Here is a 25,148-nt window from a genome sequence, read left to right on the forward strand (position 1 = left end):
TCGGAAAGACAACGTTCAGTTGCATGGCTTAGTGATGGAATTGAGTGATCAAATAGCCCGTCGCCTAAAAGAAGAATCTCAATTTTATTGGCCTATCTTTGACCCTAGTCGCCTTCTCCGGCATCCGTGGGAAACAGAATGGATGTATTGATTATTGTGAATTGTGTGACAAGTAAACACTGGTTCCATTATTTTTAAGATCCATTGTAAATGGAACTATTATACCTACAGAATAATATCGATAGTTAAGAGGAACTGTTCCATGATACTAATGTCAACAAACCTTTGGGCCTATTTCATCTCTGAAGCCTGTTTTATGATGATTTATACATACTTACGGTCACGTCTATAAGCCTATCCCTTAGTGGCCTTTTACTACATCCATCGGAAAGATATATAGTCCTATTCTTAAATGCGGTAAACCACACGGCACAGCCGATAACCAAAAGCTTTGCACAATATCAAAAAAGACGGAGTACCAAGATTTTTAAAATCATTACTTTTTGGTTATAAATAAAACAAAAAGAGATTTTATATTAATTTATTACAATGTATAATCATTCACTTCATGTAAACTTAAACCTACACAAAATATGGCAGTTCTATTAAATAATATTAATACTAAGTAAAAGCATTGTATAATATAATAATAGACTTAATTTGTATAATTAGTCAAGTACATATTTGTAAATAATCACAATTATTGATGAATAATTAGTGATGTATTTTGAGTGTCATTTTTTCAAATAAAATTCATCATCTTATAATTAAAATCAAATCAAATAAAACTTCATATTTACAGTAAGACATAATATCATCGTATGTAGGTATATAATTGATAGCTATTCCAGATTGTAAAATAAATGATACCCTTACAAAAAAATAGTTTCAATCAAATCCGTCCTCCAGTTCCGGAGATTAGCGTGTACAAACAAACATACAAATACATACATACAGTCTTTTATCTTTAAATTCATGCTCGGTTACTATTTCTTCATCGTTAAAAATGGTTATTTCAAAATATACTCAATGAACATCGTATTGATTATTAGAAAATTTTATATAAAATGCTGCCTGAACGCACTACAATTCTATTTTACACACGTTTTATGTACGTGTGTAAAATATCTATTTTAATCACGCTTTTTAGTCGGAGGGGTAGGCAGAGACTTCATCTTTTCACTTGTCACGAATCCTGCAATTATCTTTTCCTTAATTTTATACTAACAGGCAATACCATCACACCTTTCTCCCATTGGGGTAGGCAGAGACTATGTATTTCCACTTGCGACGATCCTCACAGACCTCACCCGCTTCCTCCACACTCATTACTCTTTTCACGCATACTCGACTATTACGGGTACTCCTAACTCCTATCTCTTTTTTAAGATATACAAAATTTGGTCGTTGAAAGTTCGACGAGGCAGGCCCTGTCCCAATTTTACAGTCAAAAATATTTAATTATTATTTATAACTATAATAATTATTTCAATAAACATACATAAATATAATGTTCTTGAAATTAACGATTATATCTATATAATTAAAGACATATGATACCTTTCATGACGGCTTCTGTGGCGCAGCGGTAGTGCGCTTGTCTGTGACACCGGAGGTCCCGAGTTCGAATCCCGACCAGGGCATGATGAGAAACTAACTTTTCTGATTGGCCTGAGTCTTGGATGTTTATTTATATAAGTACTAGCTGTGCCCGCGACTTCGTCCGCGTGGAATAATTATTTTGGGCATCATTGAAGCCCTTAAGGATGAATAATCTTCCCCGTTTTTTTTTTCACATTTTCCATTATTTCTTTGCTTCTCATAGTAGCAGCGTGATGTTATATAGCCTTCCTCAATAAATGGTCTTGGAAAAATGGAAAAAAAAATCAATTCGAACCAGTAGTTCCTGAGATTAGAGCGTTCAAACAAACAAACAAACTCTTCAGCTTTATAATATTAGTATAGATTTATTACAAAGTATAGTATCGTTGAGTTAGCATCTCGTAACACAAGTCTCGAACTTACTTCGAGAGTAAAAGGCTTGTCCCGTATATATTTATATTAATTCTTATTCACATATCATCCCGGTAAAAACTACAGCTCCCGAGGGAATTGCGATAAACCTGCAATCCTCGATGTAGATGGCTCTAATATTGCGCTGTAATCCGGTCAATCTAGACATTCGAAGCTACATTAATTCCGATCAAGCTGAAAATGAGTATAATTGTTTAAAACACAAACGTGGCGTGGAAACGTGTGCATATTATGACGCTTGCAACTTTTTTCATCGTTATATCTCAGAAACGGTAGCTTTATTGAAAAAAAATATTGATACCTTTTTTATAGATAACTTTAGGTATGATCTATGTCTGAGGTAATATTCCGATAAAACGTACCGTTTTGAAGAAAATCTTGAAACACCCATTTTTTTACCTTTGACCTTGGGTAAATTTTTTTCCTTAAACCGGAACCATGGGGAATTTTGAAATAATGCTTTTGATTGTGTTTTAAACAATTATACTCATTTTCAGCTTGATGGGAATTAATTCATTCTTACATATTTTTTGGTCTAAATTGACCGGACTACAGGCTAAACTAGTAAAATAACTAAAATGAAATAGGCACAGGCGGCGCTATGCTCTGTAAGCCGTTCATGCTCTGTGGCTGATTGTAGAACTGCATCCGATTCGCCAGTTCGATGCCCGGGTGAGCCCCCTCCTCCTTCTTCAACGGCACTGTTCTTGGCGGCTGAAATTAAATTACATTCTTGAGATGTGTTCACTACATACATACATACATAAAATCACGCCTCTATCCCAGAGGGGTAGACCAGAGACTACATCTTTCCACTTGCCACGATCTCTGCACACTTCCTTCGCTTCATCCACATTCATAACTCTCTTCATGCAAGCTCGGCGGTTTCGGGTACTCTTGACCTGACCCTTTACCAGGACGTGCTTAATATATATTAAATAGTCCTTAATATTTATTAAATATACAATTATAATCACGTCTGTGTCTCTCGCGGGGTAAACAGAGACAGTACAGTCTTGATAATACTGATAAGTCACGTTCGGCTGTTTGGCTTAATGATAATAATTTAAATTTTCTATATTTTTGCATGCCGTGACTAGTTAAATGCGCGAAATGTATATGCTAATGCGGTACAATTATAGGTGTTAACCTTTAATTAGGTGTTAACCTATAATTGTACCGCATTTATAGCAAATAAAGTATTTGTATTTGATTGAATTGAGATTCAAATAGTGACATGTTGCTACAAAGTGCCGTGTGGTTCCTGGTACCAATAGAAAAAAGGAAAGATGTAGTATCTGCCTACCCCTCCGGGAAAGAAACGTGATTTTATGTTATATTATATTATTTAATAAATAAACAAATAAATATATATACAAAGAAAGAAAGAAAGAATAAATAATAATTAAAAAAAAAAAACTAAAAAACTACGCTTTTTATTGCTAATCGAACTAAAAAAATAGAAAATAAAAATTAATGACAAAGAAATTATAAAACGGTAGTAGCAAGTCGAACAATCAGTTATATTCAATTACCTCCGATTAAAATTATAACAAAATTAAATTTATAAACAAAACAATTTAAATCAGAGTAAAAAGCGTGGGGTGCTTGAAGCGTAGTAAAAATCGTTTATAAAAAAATATAAATTGGAATTAGTGAATTGTTAAATTACATGCATGCACCAAATATATAAAACAGCTACTCACTTTGTTCCTCTTATTGTTATCGTGCATCATCTTCATGTGTTTGTATATAGACGTCTGCCATGTGAACGTGGCCGGACATAATTTGCATCTGAACGTTTTCTGAGTGGAGCGCCTCGTGTGCATAGCCCACACGTGCGCTTTGAGACGTTTCTCGGTCTGAGAATGTTGAGAAACAATTATTACATACATACATACATACATAGGTACATACATACATACATACATACATACATACATACATATAGTCACGTGTGCCGTGCGGTTCCCGGCACCAGTACAAAAAAAAATAATAGTACCACCCCATCTCTTTCCCGTGGATGTCGTAAAAGGCGACTAAGGGATAGGATTACAAACTTGGTATTCTTTTTTCTGGGCGATGGACTAGCAACCTGTCGCTAGTTGAATCTCAATTCTATTGTTAAGCCAAATAGCTGAACGTGGCCATTCAGTTTTTTCAAGACTGTTGGCTCTGTCTACCCCGCAAGGGATATAGATGTGACCGTATGTATGTATGTACATATAGTCACGTCTATATCCCTTATCTACGGGCTAGATAGAGCCAACAATCTTGAAAAGACTGAATGGCCACGTTCAGCTGCTCGGCTTAATGATGGAATTGAGATCCAAATAGTGACAGGTTGCTAGCCCATCGCCCAAAAAAAAGAATCCCAAGTTTGTAAGCCTATCCCTTAGTCGCCTTTAACGACATCCATGGGATAGCGTCACGTGATTTGTTTTTGTGACTCGTGGCGCAGAGGTGTCGCCACAGTATGTCTATACCTAAGTGACGGGAACCACACGGCACACGATATACATATATATGTATATGTACACACCTTGTAAGACTTCCCACATATTTCGCACAGGTGTTCCCCTTCCAATTCTCGCTTGGGTTCGCCGTGCAAATTCCTCACGTGAGCCACTAATATCTTGGCCGTTTTGAATGCCTGCAAATTAAATACAATACAATACAATGCAATGCAATACAATGCAATGCAATGCAATGCAATACAATACAATGCAATGCAATGCAATAACTAACTATTGTACCACAATAAATTACAGCATATTCACAATCATGTATTGAAACGTTCACCTGTCATGATAGCGGCAAGTGGTAAGAGATAGTCTCTGCCTATCCCTCCAGGAAGGAGGCCTGATTTTTATGTATGTATGTATTAAACAGCAGAAGACTTAGGTCAGTTTGTAAACTAACCGATCCTCTTACGGTGAGGGAAAACATCGTGAGGAAACCTGCACATTCATACAACTGGATGTGTGACCATGATCGATCCAATACGGGTTAGGTTCCCCTGCAAAGGTCGCGGAAGTCAGACGGGAGTCGCTTCGTGTAAAAACCTGACTCACCCAATCCAGGATCCACGGTCAAAGGCATACCCCAGGCTCCTCTCCAGAGTGGTGAGGATGCAACCGGGACTAAATCCCAGTGGAAAAAAAAAACCAACACAGAGGGAATATGAGGACTTTATTATACATACATACATATATATATAATCACGTCTATATCCCTTGCGGGGTAGACAGAGTCAACAGTCTTGTAAAGACTAATAGGCCACGTTCAGCTGTTTGGCTTTAAGATGGAATTGAGATTCAAATAGTGACAGGTTGCTAGCCCATCGCCTAGAAGAAGAATCCCAAGTTTATAAGCCTACCCCTTAATCGCCTTTTACGACATCCATGGGAAAGAGATGGAGTGGTCCTATTCTATTTTCTATTCGTGCCGGGGACCACACGGCAAACGGACTCTATTATATTTGTTTGTTTGTTTGTAAACTCTTTATTGCACATAAATAATAAAAATAAATAAAACAAATTACAAAACAGTTATTGGATTAAGAAGAATATGCACAATGGCGGACTTATCCCCAATGGGATTTCTTCCAGTCAACCAAAATATAAAGGAAAATCCATAATTAAAAGGCAGCGCACATAAAAAGCATTGAGATGCAGTGAAATAAACAATAAATTTCTACATAATCCTACTACTATTATAAAGGCGAAAGTTTGTATGGATGTTTGTTACTCTTTCACGCAAAAACAACTGAACCGATTACCATGAAATTTGGTATGTAGGTAGCTGAAGACCCAGAATAACACATAGGCTACTTTTTATCCCAGAGTTCCCGCGGGATTGATAGGGTTTCCATGCGGACGAAGTCGCGGGCGGCCTCTAGTTTCTACATAATTATATATATTTATTTAGTGACAATATGACCACTGACCTTGAAACATATGTTACACTGATACTTGATGTTCTTCAAATGCTCCCAATTCACGTGATCCACCATGCACCATTTCGTGGCGAATTTTTTACCGCAAAAACTGCATTGGTGACTGAGAAAGTGAGAAAACTGAATCAAATACATATTTTTTTTTATTCATACATATATACATATACATTTAGTGCCGTTTGGTTCCTGGCACCAATACATAACAAACAGAATAGGACCACTCCAATCTCATTCCCATGGATGTCGTAAAGGGCGACTAAGGGATAGGCTTACAAACTTGGGATTATTTTTCAGGTGATGGGCTAGCGACCTGTCACTATTTGAATCTCAATTCTATCATCAAGCCAAACAGCTGAACGCGGCCTATCAGTCTTCACAAGACTCTGTCCACCCCGCAAGGGATATATACACGTGATTATATGTAGCTACGAAATCTAGCTCTCACATATAAGCGTCAGGCGGCGCATGCTTCTTGCTCAGCTTCATATGGTTGTTGTAGCAGTCTCGGCTGGAGAAAGACTTCCCGCATTCTCGGCACTCGTGAAGCGCGCCCGCCTCGCGCTCGCGATGGTTGCGAGTGTGGCGGGCGAGGTTCCTCTTCCACTGGAACAGCTTGCCACATATCTGACACGGGTACGTCAGACCCTCGTGGATGACGCTGGAAGGGGATCTTCTGTTATATATACATACATACATAGATACCAACATCACTTACATGTTTCGGTTTCGTACAACATTGGTTGACGTTTCCTTTGATTATCCTCGATAAATGATTATCGAGGAAGGATTTAGGCTACATAACATCACTCTGATACTATAAGGAGCAGAGAAATAAAGGAAAATGTGAAAAAAAAAAAACGGGGAAAATTATTCATCCTTGAGGGCTTCAATGATGCCCGAAATAACTATTCCACGCGGACGAAGTCACGGGCACAGCTAGTTACGCAAAAATAATTTTTCAATTCTAACCAGTAGTTCCTGAGATTAGCGCGTTCAAACAAACAAACAAACAAACTCTTCAACTTAATAATATTAGTAAAGATTCTTGTGTCACAATTAGCGTTGAAAATTCCAAAAGAAACAAATTGTTTTTTTCGGTGAAAGAAACGTTTTTTACCGTTTTATTGGTTTGTTACATTGAAATATATCAGAATAAAACCTTGGGGAAAAAACGGTTTTATTGAGATTTTCGTCGTTTGTTTCGAAAAATAAGAAAAAAACGATTGTAAAACTATATATATATTCTATGTATAATTACCAATTTTTAAAACAATGATGCATATTGTAATGAAATCAATTCTTTTCCTATCGTATTTTTCCGTTTCTTTCATATTTTTCCGTTTTATTAATAAAAAACATGAAATATTTAATTCTTATCTTTCTTGAAACTTTCGTAAAAAACTTGTATAAAAACGATGGAATTTGAAAAAAACCGGAAAATTTCGCGCTTTTTTCAACCCTAGTCACAATGTTCATTCCCGTAGGTACTCCTGCGAAACGGCTTGACCGATTCTCATTAAGCATATTGTGAACATATTGAATTGGTCTGAGAATCGGCCAACATCTATTTTTCATACCCCTTAGTGATAAGGGTTGTCGCAACTATAACTTTTATTTTAGTACTAGAAATTACTTAAAAATTATTTATATAGCAAAACAACGTTCGCCGGAACAGCTAATATACAAGTGCCGTGTGGTTCCCGGCACCTACACATTAAAAACAGAATAGGACCACTAATCTCTTTCCCATGTATGTCGTAAAAAACGACTAAGGGATAGGCTTATATACTCGGGATTCCGCTTTTTAGGCGATGGGCTAACAACCTGTCACTATTTGATTCTCAATTCTATCATTAAGCCAAACAGCTGAACGTGGCCTATCAGTCATTCAAAAATGCCGGCTCTGCCTACCCCGCAAGGGACATAGACGTGATCATATGATTTTTAAAAACAATTAACGGTCACCACGGTCACTTTAATATATATATATAAGGTGGGTGGACCATGGAAGGCCACTCTAACGGAGAAATACTTTTTATTCGTTTGTTTACTGGAAAAATTAAGGAAACAAATTATTAAGTAATGCTTTGTTTTATTGTGCACCATTTAAATCATTCTTTTTTTACCTAACTTTAATCACTTTTTAACAAATTTAAGTTTTATAAAGCTCTTCCAAATGGCGTTGCAAGGAACACGGCTCCAAATAAGGCCAATATTAGAAATCAGTCGTTAAACTCAAAAATAGAGTTGTAACAATAAATATATCTGCATATACTAAAACTATACAATAAGCTTTATCATTTAAGCGTAACATTATTTGCTGAATATATTTTTATCATTTATTAAAAACTCAACGAACAATATTTGAACACCGTAGTGTAACTAAGAAAATATTAATGGAAATAATTTAAAACAAGCTATAATGAATATTATATTGGCAATATATATCCTATCAACGTGTTTTATACCGAAATTACGAACTTTTTTTTTAATCCAAATTGGCCTTCCATTGGGTCCGTTCTTTGTTAGGCCAACATGTTCCTTTCCTAACTAACGATTATGACTATGATTTTTTCATATACATAGATATATAACGCCTCTTTCCCAGAGACCACATCTTTCCACTTCGTCTAGGCCTTCCCACATCTAAATATAAATTAAAAGTAATTGTTAATACATACATGTTTTGTAAGTGTTCCTTCTAAGGCCCATGTACCATAGCAAGGCCAACCGTCAAATTTTTTATTGGCCTTTTAAGGAACGACCGGCCTTCCTACGAACACTACCAATATTTCAACTTAAATTGAGGGAAAACTATGTCATTATTCTTTAATACCATAGACATATCCTTCTACTTCGACTCACAGAAAAAAAAATGCAATAGTATAAGTAAATTAACCAAAAACTGACGTTTTGCTGTGCGCGCGATTAACAGTTGTAGCGTCGACGACCGAAGTCTACAAAGCATGAGGTCGCACAGCCACAATGGCGGCGCAATCGACTCGCTGCCACGTTTGTGGCCTTGAGTTTGATGGATGTGTGTGTTAAGTATAAGAAATATGTCTTAACATGTCAATAACTACGACTTTTCAACAGTTGGCCTTCAAAGGAGCGTGGCCTTCCATGGTCCACCCACCTTATATATAAATAAGGTGGGTGGACCATGGAAGGCCACTCTAACGGAGAAATACTTTTTATTCGTTTGTTTACTGGAAAAATGAAGACAACAAATTATTAAGTAATGCTTTGTTTTATTGTGCACCATTCAAAACATTTTTTTTACCTAACTTTAATCACTTTATAACAAACTTAAGTTTTATGAAGCTCTTCCAAATGGCGTTGCAAGGAACACGGCTCCAAATAAGGCCAATATTAAAAATTAGACGTTAAACACAAAAATAGAGTTGCAACAATAAATATATCTGCATATACTAAAACTACACAATAAGCTTTATCATTTAAGCGTAACATTAAATGTTCAATATAATTTCACCATTTATAAAAAACTCAACGAACTTCCTTTGGAAGTTGATGGAAAAATTGAAGATATATCGGAAACATTAGCCGAGTCGGACACTTCCTTAAATTCAGATACAGGGGGCGCTATTTGAACAGATGGTTGGTCTATCTGATATTGTAACGTTTCCGATAAAGGTCTTTCAGTTATGATTGAAGGACCATAAGCATCTTCGGGTATAACATCAGGATCAAGAGGATATAAACCAGTTGCTTTAAATCCATTTGTAATATTGGTTCGACTCATACACTTTGGCCATGTTCGGGAAATTTTTTTGTTAAATGCAGCTTTGTTTAAAGTTCTCTCTTGAGAGTTGCACAGGTACTTTAAAACATCTTCATCCCAGTGATTTTCGAAGGACCGATTCACTGATATATCTAAAGGTTGGAGTTCATGCGTTGTGTTGGATGGTAAGCAGTACATTACTATGTTATTTTTATCTGCCTCTTCCACAACTTCATATGATAAATGACACTTTGCGCCATCAAAGATAAGCAGACATTTGCCTGGTACTTTATGTTGAGCTAAATGTTGAATGAACTCTACGAATAAGCTGCTAGTCATGCTGCCTTTTGGTGCCATACTAACTTTTGTTCCAGGTGGTAAATTTGATGCCAATTCTGATCTGTGCCTTATCTCTTTAAAAATTATCATAGGCGGTATAGCATTGCCCACAGCATTTACGCACATCGCTATTGTTATGACCTCGGCGTGTTCCGGAGCAACAAGATGTTTAGTGTTCCCTTTTCCAGCCAAAACTGCATTTTGTTTGTGGCCCGTAAGGCGACACCCTTTTTCATTCATGTTATACAACCGTTCTGAATGTGCAGTAATGTCAAGCTCTTCGTAGAGTTTCTTCACTTCTTCAAAATGGTGTTTCACAATGAACCTATTCATTTTTTGATCTCTAGCAGGGTTCATTAGCTGAGGTTTTCTTTTGGATATTGATGGGATTTCGAGATAAAAACATTCTGAGCCATTTGCGTCCCGCCATTCTAGTTGACATATTGAATGAGTGCTTTATTTTAAACGTCTCACAAAATATAAAGGCTTGTTTTCTGATAAATTCTGGCGTTAGTGGTATACCCAGTTCTGCAAAACGTTGGATTTGCTGCGATAAATCTTCTTCTAATTGTTTTGTGAGTATAGTTGTCTTCCCAATAATTTTAGAACTGTTACCGCTTGATAGATGGTTTCTTAGAGTGCGTCTTGGAATGTTGAATTTTAGCGCTGCAGCATTTGCACTAAGTTGATTATTTTGTACGGCTTCCATGGCTCGTCTCAAACTTTCTTCATCCCATGTACTGCCTCTTTTGCTAGGTTTTGACTCCGACATTTTTTTTAATCTGAAATATTCGCATAAACTTTAATCCACAGTTCAATTTTCGATTTTTTGGTTATAAATAAAGTTTTGTTGGTTCAATCACAGCGAAGACGCATACTATCTTAAATAAATTATCACATAGTTAACGGTGGTTGACTTGCAAATATATTTTATATTCTTTGCTTTTCATATAAATTAGTTTAGTTTATTTTCACATATAACCTTCCTTTAAAAATAAATAAAGGAAGGCAATAAAATATGTTTTTTCGATCTTAGTTAAAAAGTTTATTAACGAATTTAAATGAAAAATATATAAATATAATATAAAACATTGTTTTAACTGTAACTAAAAATATAAATTTAAAGTAATTGTTAATACATACATGTTTTGTAAGTGTTCCTTGTAAGGCCCATGTACGATAGCAAGGCCAACCGTAAAAAAAATTATTGGCCTTTTAAGGAACGACCGGCTTTCCTCGGAACACTACCAATAATTTAACTTAAATTGAGGGAAAACTATTTTTCATTATTCTTTAATACCATAGACAAATCCTTCTACTTCGATTCACAGAGAAAAAAATGCAATATTAATAAGTTAATTAACCAAAAACTTACGTTTTGCTGTGCGCGCGAATAACAGTTGTAACGTCGACGGCCAAAGTCTACGAAGCGTGAGACAATGGCGGCGCAATCGACTCGCTGCCACGTTTGTGGCCTTGAGTTTGATGGATACATACATACATATAGTCACGTCTATATCCCTTGCGGGGTAGACAGAGCCAACAGTCTTGAAAAGACTGAATGGCCACGTTCAGCTATTTGGCCTAATTATAGAATTGAGATTCAACTAGTGACAGGTTGCTAGCCCATCGCCGAAAAATTAAATCCCAAGTTTGTAAGCCTATCCCTTAGTCGCCTTTTACGACATCCATGGGAAAGAGATGGAGTGGCCCTATTCTTTTTTTGTATTGGTGCCGGGAACCACACGACACTTTGATGTGTGCAGTTTGATGGGTGTGTCAGTGTCATGTGTGGTGTGTGTGTGTTAAGTATAAGGAATATGTCAATAACATGTCAATTAACTACGACTTTTCAACAGTTGGCCTTCAAAGGAGCGCGGCCTTCCGTGGTCCACCCACCTTATATAAAAAAAGATCTGTATGTATTTAATTATGTTCAAACATTTATTTATCTTGCTCTGCGCCAACGCCGATCACCTGTTTGGTTTCCTTCCACCCAAGAGTTGACTGGAAGAGATTGCTTTAGCGATAAGTCCGCCTTTGCACCATCTATATCTGCTTTGTGTTGTTTTGTATGTTTTACTCTTATGGTGCAACAAAGAGTTTTTTATCTATCTATCTAAAAAATGTAAAAATCAAACTTACGAATGCGCTTTGTAACTCTTCTTTGAATGGAATATTTTGTTGCACCCCTTGCATGGAATGTACACTTTCTCTTTGGGCCGATTCGTGGTTTTGTTAGCTCTGAAAATTAATAATAAGATTATACGTTATGAACAGAGATCGGATATTCGGATGCATAGGTATTTACCTAAAGTTGGGGTGTTGGGTTAGTATGGAACGTACTCTGTACCTCAAAAATTCCGGGATTCGGCATTGATACACTTAATGTTCTAATTATGTTCAGAAAGTTTTTGTACTGACATAAAAAAATCACGCGGTATAATTCTGGAATCCCGGTAGGTAGGTAATAAATATGATCATCCATCACTTATGTTTATAAAGGTGTTTATCATACCTAATATACGATAAATTTCAATTTCTTGTTTAATAAAATTTCCGGGATTCAAAATAATTCGAATCCCGAAAGCAAGAAGCCGCCTCCATACTTTCTTAGCCAAAATATTAGTTTAGGTAAATATGCATCCGATTATCTAATCTCTTTTATGAATCTGACCTCAGTTATGAATGAATTAATGATTTTTTTTTTCAAAGGCAAAAAAAGATGTGCCCTGCAGGCTTGTAGGATTTCCCAAGGCGCAAACATGATTTTGTGTCGGAGGTTTTATATATGCTCCAATCCGTGAAATCTTTGCTTGCGCGATTTAGACTCTACGCCGCTATTGGCTGAGCGCGTGACATTCTTCGCGATGGCGTACTGACGTTAGTAATGTCTTCTATAATATGTATACTTATAGTGCGGTGTGGTTCCCGGCACCAATAAAAAGGGAATAGGACCACTCCACCTCCTAATTAACTCAACAGCTGAACGTGGCCTTTCAGTCTTTCGAAGACTGCTGGCTCTGGCTCTACCCCGCAAGGGATATAGACGTGATCATATGAATGAATTCAATTCAATTCAAATCTTTATTGCATATCATAAAGTACATCAGTCGAATTACAGTTACTGCTTATAAATAGGTACAGTATGGATGTTTGACACCGCAATTTAATATATTTAATCTAATTTAAACGAGCAATTCTTGTATATATGGGTAGTTCTACAAACTAAGGAAGAATTTCGGCTTGATTTCGGCCCGACATTTTTTTTACATTCTGATTGCAGAATCCACTGTAATAGCAAAAGTAAAGCGTCTTTTAGGTAATCCTAAGAGGAACAGTCAAAATATTAAATAGTTTTTGATTTATGGCAATTTAAAGATAATCTAGCCACAGGAAACTGAGAGTGTAATCAGGATACTGAGAAATAAAATAAATATCACTCGAAATAAAAGTATTTAATTATTTATTTGACTTATTTGCTTTGTAACATTAATATAAAATTATCAATAATATAAAATTATCTTAATGCTAAAGATAATCTAGCCACAGGATACTGAGAGTGTAATTAGAATACTGAGAAATAAGTGCCGTGTGGTTCCCGGCACCAATACAAAAAGAATAGGACTACTCCATCTCTTTCCCATGGATGTCGTAAAAGGCGACTAAGGGATAGGCTTACAAACTTGGGATTCTTTTCTAGGCGACAGGCTAGCAACCTGTCACTATTTGAATCTCAATTCTATCATTAAGCCAAATAGCTGAACGTGGCCTTTCAGTCTTTTCAAGACTGTTGGCTCTGTCTACCCCGTAAGGGATATAGACGTGATGATATGTATGTATGTATGTATAGAAATAAAATAAATCCACTCTAAATCAAAGTATTTCTAATATTTATTTGACAAATTTGCATTGTAACAACAATTTTAAATTATCTTAATGCTTAAATTAAATGTCCAAGACATTAATCTTATACATAAAACAGTCTTGAATAGGAACATGAATCATCAAATGATCATTGAGCAAAAATATAATTATTCTTAATCGAATTAAGTAAAATCTCTCTTAAAGACAAGGTAAACATGAATGTACGAAGTCTGAGACTAAATGACATTTCAAACTAGTATTATACTTAAAGCTAGTAATAAAAAATAATTACTTTCAAAACAATTATTAAACAACTATATTTTGTAATCACAGTCAGCTGAACAGTCAGGGCAAGTAAATAATGCAGATTCACCTTTAATACATCCATCTTGTGCCCAATTATTACATATTAGACACTGTACCCAGTCACTTCCAGTCGTATCTTCGCTGTAGAGAACACCACAAATCAGGCACTCGCAATCACTGAGATTGTTTTTATTTTCATTCGCTTTTTTAGATTCATTCTCTTTACCTGTGTGTTTCTTAGCATTCAATTTACTTTTTAAGTCTATTTTGTTACTATTAGCTGCTTTTTTAACCTTATCTTTCCTTGATATCATTTTTCTTTCTGTTTCTGGTTGTTTAAGTACTTTTCTCTTTTAGGTTTTACGTTTTCCTTCATTTTCTTTATCTCTGAGGGGCTCTTGGAATAAGTCTGGAACAGAGTAGCAGAGTCGATCTGCAAGTCAGGCATGGTACTCAAAATTTCTGGGTTTTCTAAATTGAAAGTAAGATTACGCTCATGTCATCAATTTGTCCATTTGATTCTGTCTCACTTTCGTAGACGTCATTGAAAGTTTGCCGTGATTCTGTAGGGTATTCCAGTGGACCAATACGGTAATGTTTACACATATCACCCTCATCACAAAAACAGCTAAGGGATTTCATTTAAAGCTTTCGTGGCACGAAGGCACTCCCCTGCACTTGATGGACTTTGAGCGTCCCATTAAAAGGAATTAAATTCTGTTGATCGCTCGAAATCAACCTTTCCATGTCTTCAATTTCGCTTTTAGTGACGATAAAAAGTGTCACACCGCCCTGGTGTGACACTTTTTATCGACGCGACTTTGAATCACTCCACAACTCAGTCAGGTTAGTAACATCACCCCCACAAGCTACAACATCATTAGCAGTTCTTTTGCATACGGCGCCTACTCCATCGGGCGCGCCTTTGCCGTGGCCAGCTTCGTGGTAATTCCAAGTCCAATTTACAACTCCAGAGCACAGGTCTGACATTTTAGACGCTAGTGTGAAGAACATTATCTTATTTCTATATTGTGTCACTGGACCGTCACTCAAAAAATGGACTGTAGTTACTTGACTTGGAAGCTCTTTCAATACAGGCTTTAAGTGTGCCCAAATAGCATAAACATTGTGACTCAAATCTGTCGATACAGTGCAATACGATCTTTTAGATCCCTTCAAATACAAAACTATTGTGTGAAGTGAGAGCTGTGTACGAGATCCACCAAAATGAAAAGATTGTACTTCTTCGTTGTATTTTGTACTGAAGTTTTCTGAAAAATCCATATGTATCATGGCTTCTTGTTCAGTTAAGGCCTTTTTCTTTTCCGTTATGAATTGGTACTGATTAACAATATTTCTCTCGTGTTGAAAAATTCTACTTAAATCCGTCTTTTATTTCAAAACGAGTTCTTGAGCTTTGGTGGTAATACTTTCTCTTTTTTGTTTTAGCACTTGTCTTTCCTTCTTAGTTTTTATGTCCATAATATTTTCCTTTGATGCCAATCAGTAATTGTAAGTAATCGACATATCTGCATTAAAATCGTTGACAGGAAGGGGTGTTTCAATGCAAGCATCACACTTTCTCTCTAAACATTTTTCATTGAATCTATCACAACATACAGCGTTTAACAAATTTTGATATGTTGGAACTTTTACTATTTTTGCATTATAAAGAGCAGTTTCAACAAATTGGAAATTAGCATGCAGAGTACACAAGCATGTTTCTCTGTTTGATATTTTTGGGGCTACTATCCAGGCAAGAGTTAGCCTCGCAAAGAGGGAGTAGCTTATAGTGACATTTCCTGACTTTAAATATTCTTTGTAGAGATTCTTCAATGTGTCTAACCTGTAGCGTCTTTGTATTTTTTGTTTCGTTCCTTTAATTCTTACGAATTCTTTCTTGCCTGCACATAATCTACTATATTTGTCATCTTCCAAAAACGTTTGAACTATCTTTTTTAAACATCTGTTTTGTTTCACTTCGCCTTTTTTTTCTTTTCTTGGTTCCACATCTTTTTATAAGTTATAACGTTGCTTTTTAGCTTCCAAACTTTTCTTTCCTTGGCAATGCCTCCCAATAACAATTTGTTTGCTACTTTCTTCTCTTGACGAGTCTTCAGATTAGACAGGTTATCAGCTATTTGCTTTTCTGATACATCGCCGACTAAAGCCTTATTTACGACGTCTTCCCGTGTCGTGGGATCATCAGCTAGTTTGGTCATTGCGGTTTTAAGCGATAGCTCCAGTTTTTATTTTATTTTTTCAATCTCTGGCATCTTTTTTTTTTATATTTGCTAAGTTTTTGTTTCAGCTTCTAAATTAACAAACTTTTTTGTTTTAAATCCTGGTTTCTTTTATAACGCTGCTTCTGTGATCGTTCTCGTGCTAATATCGATCTTGGACTTTACGCTGGTGACAAAAGTTGAGGCACATTAATCTCAAGATTTACTTCCTGAGGCTGTTCATAGTCAAGAAAGCCAGGACTTTAAGGTTCATCATTTAAACTAGACGGGGTATTTTCTCTAACAAAATCATTCATCATTTTAATCCTTTTTTATTCTTATTGTAGGATCTGTCGGAATATTCTCTCCAATTTTTACGAACTTGCCTTTTCTCACGAGCCGACATTTCAGATACTAGTTTTTTTTTGCCAGATTCTCTTAGTTTCTTATACTTTTCCTTTCTTTTTTCTTTCTCAACCGCTAATCTCTGGGGATCGTTCTTAATTTTTTCATATCTTAATTTTTCAGCCAACCTTTTTTTTAGTAATATTTCTTCTTTGGTCTGTTTCATTTTTGGTTTTGCCATTTTTCTGGTAACAAAATATAATATTTAAAGTTCTAAATGTACTTCAATTCAGTCACTTTTTATTAAGCTAACCTAATCAAACACTTCCGAGTGCATCATCGGGTCATGCTTATAATAAAATTTCATTATCATCCAAACTAAACGTGTGTGAAAAATTGCATCTCAACCGGCCTTCGATATTATATTTTGTAGATACACCGTACCATAGAAAGTTAAACAAAATACTGTCCACACTTCTATACATACTTAGGTACCTACAAGTATTCCACTTGAGGTATCGTGAAAACAGTCTTAAACTGTCATACAGCGCTATCTAATTAGAACTTTAATAATTAAAAGTACACGCGTGTTGCTAGACGTACTTACTCGAGCGCGGTCACCAAGCTAATGAGAGCTAAACAAGGTCAATATTGTCGGTTTATGCCTTCTTTTGCGAGTATTCAAAATATATTTGACGGCCTCTGTGGCGCAGCGGTAGTGCGCTTGTCTGTGTCACCGGAGGTCCCGGGTTCGAATCCCGGCCAGGGCATGATGAGAAACGAACTTTCTCTGATTGACCTGGGTCTTGGATGTTTATCTATATACGTATTTATTATAAAATTTAGTATCGTCGAGTTAGTATCTCGTAACACAAGTTTCGAACTTACTTCGAGTCTAACTCAATCTGTGTAATTTGTCCCGTATATATTTATTTATTTATTTATATGATTGAAGCGGTAGAAGAAATATCTGCTTTAAAATTGAGTTTCAAGATTCCACCCGAATACACATACTTACATACCTATTTGCGTGCTCATATACATAGTATACACACATACATTACAAATTAAATAAAAGCTTATAAAAATGTTAATATTCTAGCACAAAATAAAATATTTTAATATAATCTTCCCAGGATCCTGGATCGTTCTCAATCCAGGCGAAAAAAGGTGGACGGAGTGTGGCTCAAAAAAAAGTGAAGCATCGTTATGGCAGCATTGTACGCATGTGTGAGTGACAGAAAAGTTGTCATTTCTATAAATATTGTGTTGAATAGACCATAAGGAGCAAAGAAATAATGGAAAATGTGAAGAAAAAAAACGGGTAAAATTATTCACCCTTGAGGGCTTCAATGACGTCAAAAATTCCAAATTGCAGGCGGGCAAAGTCGCGGGCACAGCTAGTGCTTTTATAAACTCGTCCAGTGTATTATCTATTATCGATCAAAAATAGTAAAAAATATACATATATAAATATACACCGCCGAGCTTGCATGAAGAGAATTATGAATGTGGATGAAGCGAAGGAAGTATGCAGAGATCGTGGCAAGTGGAAAGATGTAAACTCTGCCTAGCCCTCCGGGAAAGAGGCGTGATTTTATGTATGTATGAAAATAATGGAAAATGTAAAAAAAAAACGGGTAAAATTATTTACCCTTGAGGGCTTCAATGACGCCCAAAATTCCAAATTCCACACGGACAAAGTCGCGTGTATAATAAATAGCATTTATAGATCAAAAATAGCAATCAATCTTATATATAAAATTCTCGTGTCACAATGTTTGTCTCCGTACTCCTCCGAAACGGCTTTACCGATTTTAACCAAATTTGCATGCATATTCAGTAGGTCTGAGAATCGGCTAACATCTATTTTTCATACCCCTAAGTGTTAAGGGTTGTCCACCCTTAATATTTTTTTTAACTAGACATTACTTAAAAATTATTTATATGGCAAAACAACGTTTGCCGGGACAGCTAGTATAAATATATATATACATATCATCCAAACATACATATCATCACGTCTACATCCCTTACAGGGTAGACAGAGCCAACAGTCTTGAAAAGACTGAAAGGCCACGTTTAGCTATTTGGCTTAATGATAGAATTGCGATTCAAATAGTGACAGGTTGCTAGCCTGTCGTCTAAAATCCCAAGTTTGTAAACCTATCCCTTAGTCGCCTTTTACGACATCCATGGGAAAGAGATGGAGTGCTTCTAATCTTTTTTTTTTTATTGGTGCCACACGGCACATAAATATATATATATATATTGAAAAAATATACACACTTGAGATGATACTTCAGCGTCATCTTGTTAGCGAACACTTTGCCGCAGCAGTCGCACTGGGGACGCTCTCGGCTGCAAACCGACTTGTGGTAAGTGAGTTTGGATCGCGTGCTGGGAACAAGAAAAAAAAATCGGTTATCTGCAAAGTCGGTTACGATACGATTTACGATTAACGATAGTTGAACGTGACAACGTCTTAAGATAACACTGATGGAATGGTAGCATTTTACATACATACATATAGTCACGTCTATATCCCTTGCGGGGTAAACAGAGCCAACAGTAAGTAAGAACGTGGCCTACGTTCAGCTTTTTGGCTTGATGATTGAATTGAGATTCAAAAAGTGACTGGTTGCTAGCTCATCGCCTAAAAGAAGAATCCCAAGTTTATAAGCCTATCCCTTAGTCGCCTTTTACGACATCCATGTGAAGTAAGTAGTCATATTCTTTTTTTTTTCTATTGGTGTTGGGAACCACACGACACGTCAGCATTTTATGAAAAGAAAATTTTAAATTCATTTGTTTAATAAATTTATATGTATGTATTGTATATATAGAAGGAGGTATACGCTGACGAACGCGAAGGCCGATTGTGCCTTCTTGTCGCTAGTTTCGCGCACTTCAAGCCTTACATGGAACGCCTCAGAACGAGGTAACGCCGCATGAGTCATGTTTCTTCACCGTTCTTTTCACATTTCCCATTATTTCTTCGCTCCTTATAGTTGCAGCGTGATGTTATATAGCCTAGAACCTTCCTCGATAAATGGTCTATTCAACGCAAAAAGAATTTTTCAATTCGAACCAATACTTCCTTAGATTAGCGCGTCCAAACAAACAAACAAACAAACTCTTCAGCTTTATAATATTAGTATAGATTATCATTCGTTTTTTTCCGTGCCGTGTGGTTCCCGGCACCAATACAAAAAAGAATTGGGCCACTCCATCTCTTTCCCATGGATGTCGTAAAAGCCGACTAAGGGGTAGGCTTATAAACTTGGGATTCTTCTTTTAGGCGATGCGCTAGCAACCTGTCACTATTTGAATCTCAATCCTATCTTAAAGGCAAATAGCTGAACGTGGCCTATCAGTCTTTACAAGACTGTAGGCTCTGTCTACCCCGCAAGGGATATAGACGTGATTATATGTATGTATGTATGTATTAGTATTTTTTATCGCAAACACGACTCACTGAAATCTCGCATCGCACTCGTCACACTTGTAACATGTGACGTCATGCGAGGTCACGTGCTTCGCCATGATGCGCTTCGCTGTGCTCCGGAAGCCGCATCGCCGGCAGCGGTACGCGGACGCATGGTGTTTCCGATGCGCGAGGAAGTTGTCTTTGGTGAGGAAATACGTTTTGCAAACGTCGCATTGGATGGAATTGTCGCCTTTCTGGAACAAAATTGACGTGTGGACGTTTCAATAATACATACATAGGTACATAAAATCACGCCTCTTTCCCGGAGGGGTAGGCAGAGACTAGCTGTTTCCACTTGCCACGATCTCTGCACAATTCCTTCGCTTCATCCACATTCATAACTCTCTTCATGCAAGCTCGGCGGTTTCGGGTACTTTTGACCTGACCCTTTACCAGTTTTTAAAGTTTCTGAAGGAAGAGAGAGACTTTTTTGAACTCGTTTAATTTAAATTTCTAAATGCCTTTCATAGTGTAACAAACACTCTCCTGCAAAACGTTATCAAAATCGGTTCAAGTAAACATTATGTAGGTACATACGGGTCTAACTGAGAACCACCTTTTTTTGAAGGCGGTTAAAAAGAGAACCGACTCCAATAGATATCATGTTTTTTTTTTAAATTCCATTACATTTGTAAAGCCTTCTTTTACCTGAGTGTAACAAACAAACTCCTGTACACCGCATCAAAATCGGTTCAGGAAAACACGAGATAATGACGGGACATACAAACATACAGGTCAAATTGAGAACCACCTTTTTTTTTAAGGCGGTTAAAAAGGTGTGTGTGTGTGTGTGTCGTGTGGTTCCCGGCACCATTACAAAAAAGAATAGGACCACTCCATCTCTTTCCCACGGATGTCGTTAAAGGCGACTAAGGGATAGGCTTACAAACTTTAGCATTCCTCTTTCAGGCGATGCGCTAGCAACCTGTCGCAATTTGAATCTCAATGCTATCATCAAGCCAAACAGCTCAACGTGGCCTTTCAGTCTCTATGAGACTGTTGGCCCTGTCGACCCCGTAAGGGGAGAAAACGTAATTATAATGTATGCATGTATCTCACCGGCTGATGTCTGGCCGCATGGGCGTCCCTGAGCTTAGCGGAGAGGAATCCCATGATGCAGTCATCACACTTGTACTTCACACTCTGGAACTCCTCGCCGGAGACGTCCCCCCTCCTCACCGACCACATCTCCTCCTCGCCCATGGTGTAAACCTCCACCAGGTCTTCGGGAAGGTTCTTCAGTTTCCTGCCCTTGTTCGGTTTCACGTCTTTTTTGACCTGAAATTGACAATTAGATCAGTCATACATACATATAATCACGTCTATATCACTTGCGGGGTAGACAGAGTCAGCAGTCTTGAAAAGACTGATAGGCCACGTTCAGCTGTTTAGCTTAAAGATTGAGAATTGAGATTCAGATAGCGACAGGTTGCTAGCCCATCGCCTTGAAAAGAATCCCAAGTTTGTAAGTCTATCCCTTAGTCGCCTTTAACAACATCAATGGGAAAGAGATGGGAGTGGTCCTATTCTATTTTTCATTGGTGCCGAGAACCACACGGCATTGTCGTTATTCTATTAATTATTTAAATGATATCTCTTCCCTCTTACCTGAGACGATTAACCTAAACCACATCACTTACTTTCACAGTTTTCTTCATTTCCTTCAGTTGCGACAGTATCACGTCATCGTCATCAGATGAAGGCTGATGATCCATCGAGGCATCTTCAACGGTCATGTCTATAGAATTATTGTCTATGGTCGAGTCGTCCTCTTGATAACTATCATTTTTGTCTTCCGATTTCACTTGGGCTGAGAAGTCATCTGAAAAAAACAGTTGAACAACTTTTGTCTCAATCACAACAAATATTAGGAAAGGTCAGAGTGGGAAGGCCTAGACGAACGTATCTTGCTTGATATAATTAAGGATGTCCTGGTAAAGGGTCGGGTCAAGAGTACCCGAAACCGCCGAGCTTGCATGAAGAGAGTTATGAATGTGGATGAAGAGAAGGAAGTGTGTAGAGATCGTGTAAAGTGGAAAGATGTTGTCTCTGCCTACCACTCCGGGAAAGAGGCGTGATTTTATGTATGTATGTATGTAAAACAAATATTATAAATGCGAATGTGAGTTTATGTGTTTGTTTGTTACGTCTTCACGGGATATCTACAAAAAAAAAAAAATGTCAAGTGTAGACGACCCTTATCACTAATGGGTATTTAAAATAGATGTTGGCCGATTCTCAGACCTACTCAATATGCTCACAAAATTTTATGAGAATCGGTAAAGCCCTTTCAGAGGAGTACGGGAACGAACATTGTGACATAGAAAGGAGATGGAGTGGTTCCATTCTTTTTTTTATTGGTGCCGGGAACCACACGGCACACAATTGTATGTATAAGTAAAGGAATACTCACCGATATCTTCAACATATTGAGGCTCAATCTTTATTTCAATCTTCGCCGGCATCGGTGCGCACAAAGTCGGTTCGATCTCCATCTGCGACACGCTGAAACGTGTCTTGGCATGTTGCGACAAGTCCGACGGGTTGTCCAGGAACATGTGCTACGAAAGAGATAATAAGTATTACATACATATCATCACGTCTATATCCCTTGCGGGGTAGACAGAGCCAACTGTCTTGAAATGACTGAAAGGCCACGTTCAGCTGTTCGGCTTAATGATAGTGAGATATTGAAATAGTGACAGGTTGCTAGCCCATCGCCTAAAAGAAGAATCCCAAGATTAGAAACGTATCCGTTAGACACCTTTTACGACATCCTAGGGAAAGAGATGGAGTAGTCGTATTATTTTTTCTATTTGTTCCAGGAACCACACAGCACTATTATTACAATACAATAAATATTGATAGATAAATGAAACTCTTTATTGCACCATAAGAGTAAAACATACAAAACAGATATAGATGGTACAAAGGCGGACTTATCGCTAATGCAATCTCTTCCAGTCAACCTTTGGGTGGAAGGAAACCAAACAGGAAAATATATGGCAAGAATTACACAGATTGAGTCAAAGTAAGTTGGAGATTTGTTATAAGACACTAACTTAACAATACTATATTTTATAATTAATAATTAAACAGGCCTGGCTATCAACAAAGAATTCCTTATTTGAGGATTTTGTGCCTTATCCAGTAAGAAATTATGATCCATTTTTAAACTAACGGACATTTTTTTTATTCAGTACCTATTTCAGAAGGTTTGTGGGTTTAACTATTTAGTATATTGATGCAAAGAGCTATACCTTTCTTGAATAGTCATGGAGGATTTCAAATGACTTGACAATCTGCTTCTGAAAGTTGTGCACGGTTCGAACGGCAGCCAAGCACTCCCAACACACTTGGATGTAGAGGCAGTCGGGCACCTGAAAGTAATGCATATACACACATATAATAGTAGTTACTGATTGACGTCTGTACTTGAAAAATATTGATCAACAGATGCCTTGAGAAAGAATCCCAAGTTTATAAGCCTATCCTTTAGTTGCCTTTTACGATGTCCATGAGAAAGAGATGGGAGTGATCCTTTTACATACATACGTATGGTCACGTCTATATCCCTTGCGGGGAAGACAGAGCCAACAGTCCTGAAAAGACTAAAAGGCTGTTTAGCTATTTGGCTTAATGATAGAACTGAGTAATGTCTACCCCACAAGGGATATAGACGTGACCATATGTATGTATGTATGTATAGAACTGAGATTCAAATAGTGACAGGTTGCTAGCCCAAAGTATGTATGTATGTAACATGTTTGTCTGGTAATTGCCAAACTAGTTAGTAAGTAAAGAGCTTATTATAAGAAATAAAAAGCATTTCATCATTTAAGTTATGGAATATTATCATATTATATAATATGGTTATATTTATAATTATAATATGGAATTAAATTTAACGCGAAACGCTAATAAGAGTTAAAAAAAACCGAAGGCGTATCCAATACTTTTTGTTCTTGTTTACATATTTTATAACCTCAAATAAGGGTATATATTGCTTCATAATCAGTTTTATCTTGTTGGATTTAGCAACTTAGTTTAATAAGTTGAGTAACTTAAGCAAAACCTGCATTTTAAACATAAAACAGGTTACTTACTTCGATTTTGCCCAACAATTTAAAACAATCATTTATTCTACTGTCGGAGTACATTTTGCGGTTGTAGTTTAAACAGCCAACACATATGCCGTTAACATTGAAACCTTCGATATTTATATCTATTTCATTCATATTGGAATATTTTAGGTAAATTGTTTCTCAAAAACTTTACAAACAAAGGAGACTGTATAGATTTCCTTCGGCCATTTTGTTTGGAAATTTGAATTTTGGCCAGGGATGTTAGGTATTTACGCGACCAGGTATTAAAACCAGTTATCGGTATCCAAGTAGGTACGTATACTACGTGTGTACTTGTACTGACTATCCGTTTAAACCCTCGTCAAAATTAAATAGAAAATTGATATTTATCACCGACATGGTATGAATTATAGTCCTGTGTGCAACTGGGAAATCCATTTTTTTTGCTAAATTCATTTTATCATTTGTTTCCATTTGTATAAAGATTGCATGGAAAAAAGCGTGATTTGATCAGAGATGTGATTTATTTGAAATACTTCAAATACCTAAATAAATAAAAATATCGATCTGGTCAAAAGGTATTTGATTTTTTTAAAGTATTCTCAAAATACCTATTTTGCATTTAGCATTTGAAATACATAACATAAAACTATTTGGTATTTTGCATTTGAAATAGTTAATCTGAAAAGTATTTTGCATTTTATATTTAAATGCTTTTATATGTATGTATAAAAATTATTTTCATATAAAATAATGTACA

The 25,148-nt window shown here is 36.6% G+C and overlaps 1 protein-coding gene across 2 annotated transcripts; it reads right to left on the reverse strand.

Moving 5' to 3' along the window:
* Positions 1 to 591: 591 nt before the first annotated feature.
* LOC106133720 (zinc finger protein 57) lies at positions 592 to 24,616 on the reverse strand. 2 transcript variants are annotated; one of them, XM_060952290.1, is made up of 13 exons: positions 24,410 to 24,616; positions 23,564 to 23,683; positions 22,717 to 22,864; positions 21,944 to 22,125; positions 21,363 to 21,581; positions 20,292 to 20,497; positions 19,103 to 19,213; positions 12,219 to 12,317; positions 6,438 to 6,650; positions 5,984 to 6,095; positions 4,577 to 4,687; positions 3,741 to 3,896; positions 592 to 2,748 (listed from the first exon to the last, which is right to left on the reverse strand). In XM_060952290.1, the coding sequence occupies exons 1-13, from the start codon at positions 24,539 to 24,541 to the stop codon at positions 2,608 to 2,610; spliced, it is 1,950 nt and encodes a 649-aa protein (XP_060808273.1). In that variant the 5' UTR covers positions 24,542 to 24,616; the 3' UTR covers positions 592 to 2,607. The 2 variants fall into 2 exon arrangements, with proteins under 2 accessions (XP_060808273.1, XP_060808274.1); XM_060952291.1 differs by lacking the exons at positions 592 to 2,748; positions 3,741 to 3,896; positions 4,577 to 4,687; positions 5,984 to 6,095; positions 6,438 to 6,650 and adding an exon at positions 9,428 to 10,855.
* Between the last annotated feature and the right edge of the window lie 532 nt (positions 24,617 to 25,148).

Source organism: Amyelois transitella, chromosome 28 (genome assembly GCF_032362555.1).
Source record: "Amyelois transitella isolate CPQ chromosome 28, ilAmyTran1.1, whole genome shotgun sequence".
Classification (NCBI taxonomy): Eukaryota; Metazoa; Arthropoda; class Insecta; order Lepidoptera; family Pyralidae; genus Amyelois; species Amyelois transitella.

Coding starts and splice junctions, on each gene's coding strand:
- LOC106133720 (XM_060952290.1), bottom strand. CDS start 24,541: ATGAATGAAATAGATATAAATATCGAAGGTTTCAATGTTAACGGCATA. Junction 22,865..23,563: donor TCCATGACTATTCAAGAAAG/GTATAGCTCTTT, acceptor TCTCTTTCGTAG/CACATGTTCCTGGACAACCC. Junction 2,749..3,740: donor ATAACAATAAGAGGAACAAA/GTGAGTAGCTGT, acceptor ATTTAATTTCAG/CCGCCAAGAACAGTGCCGTT.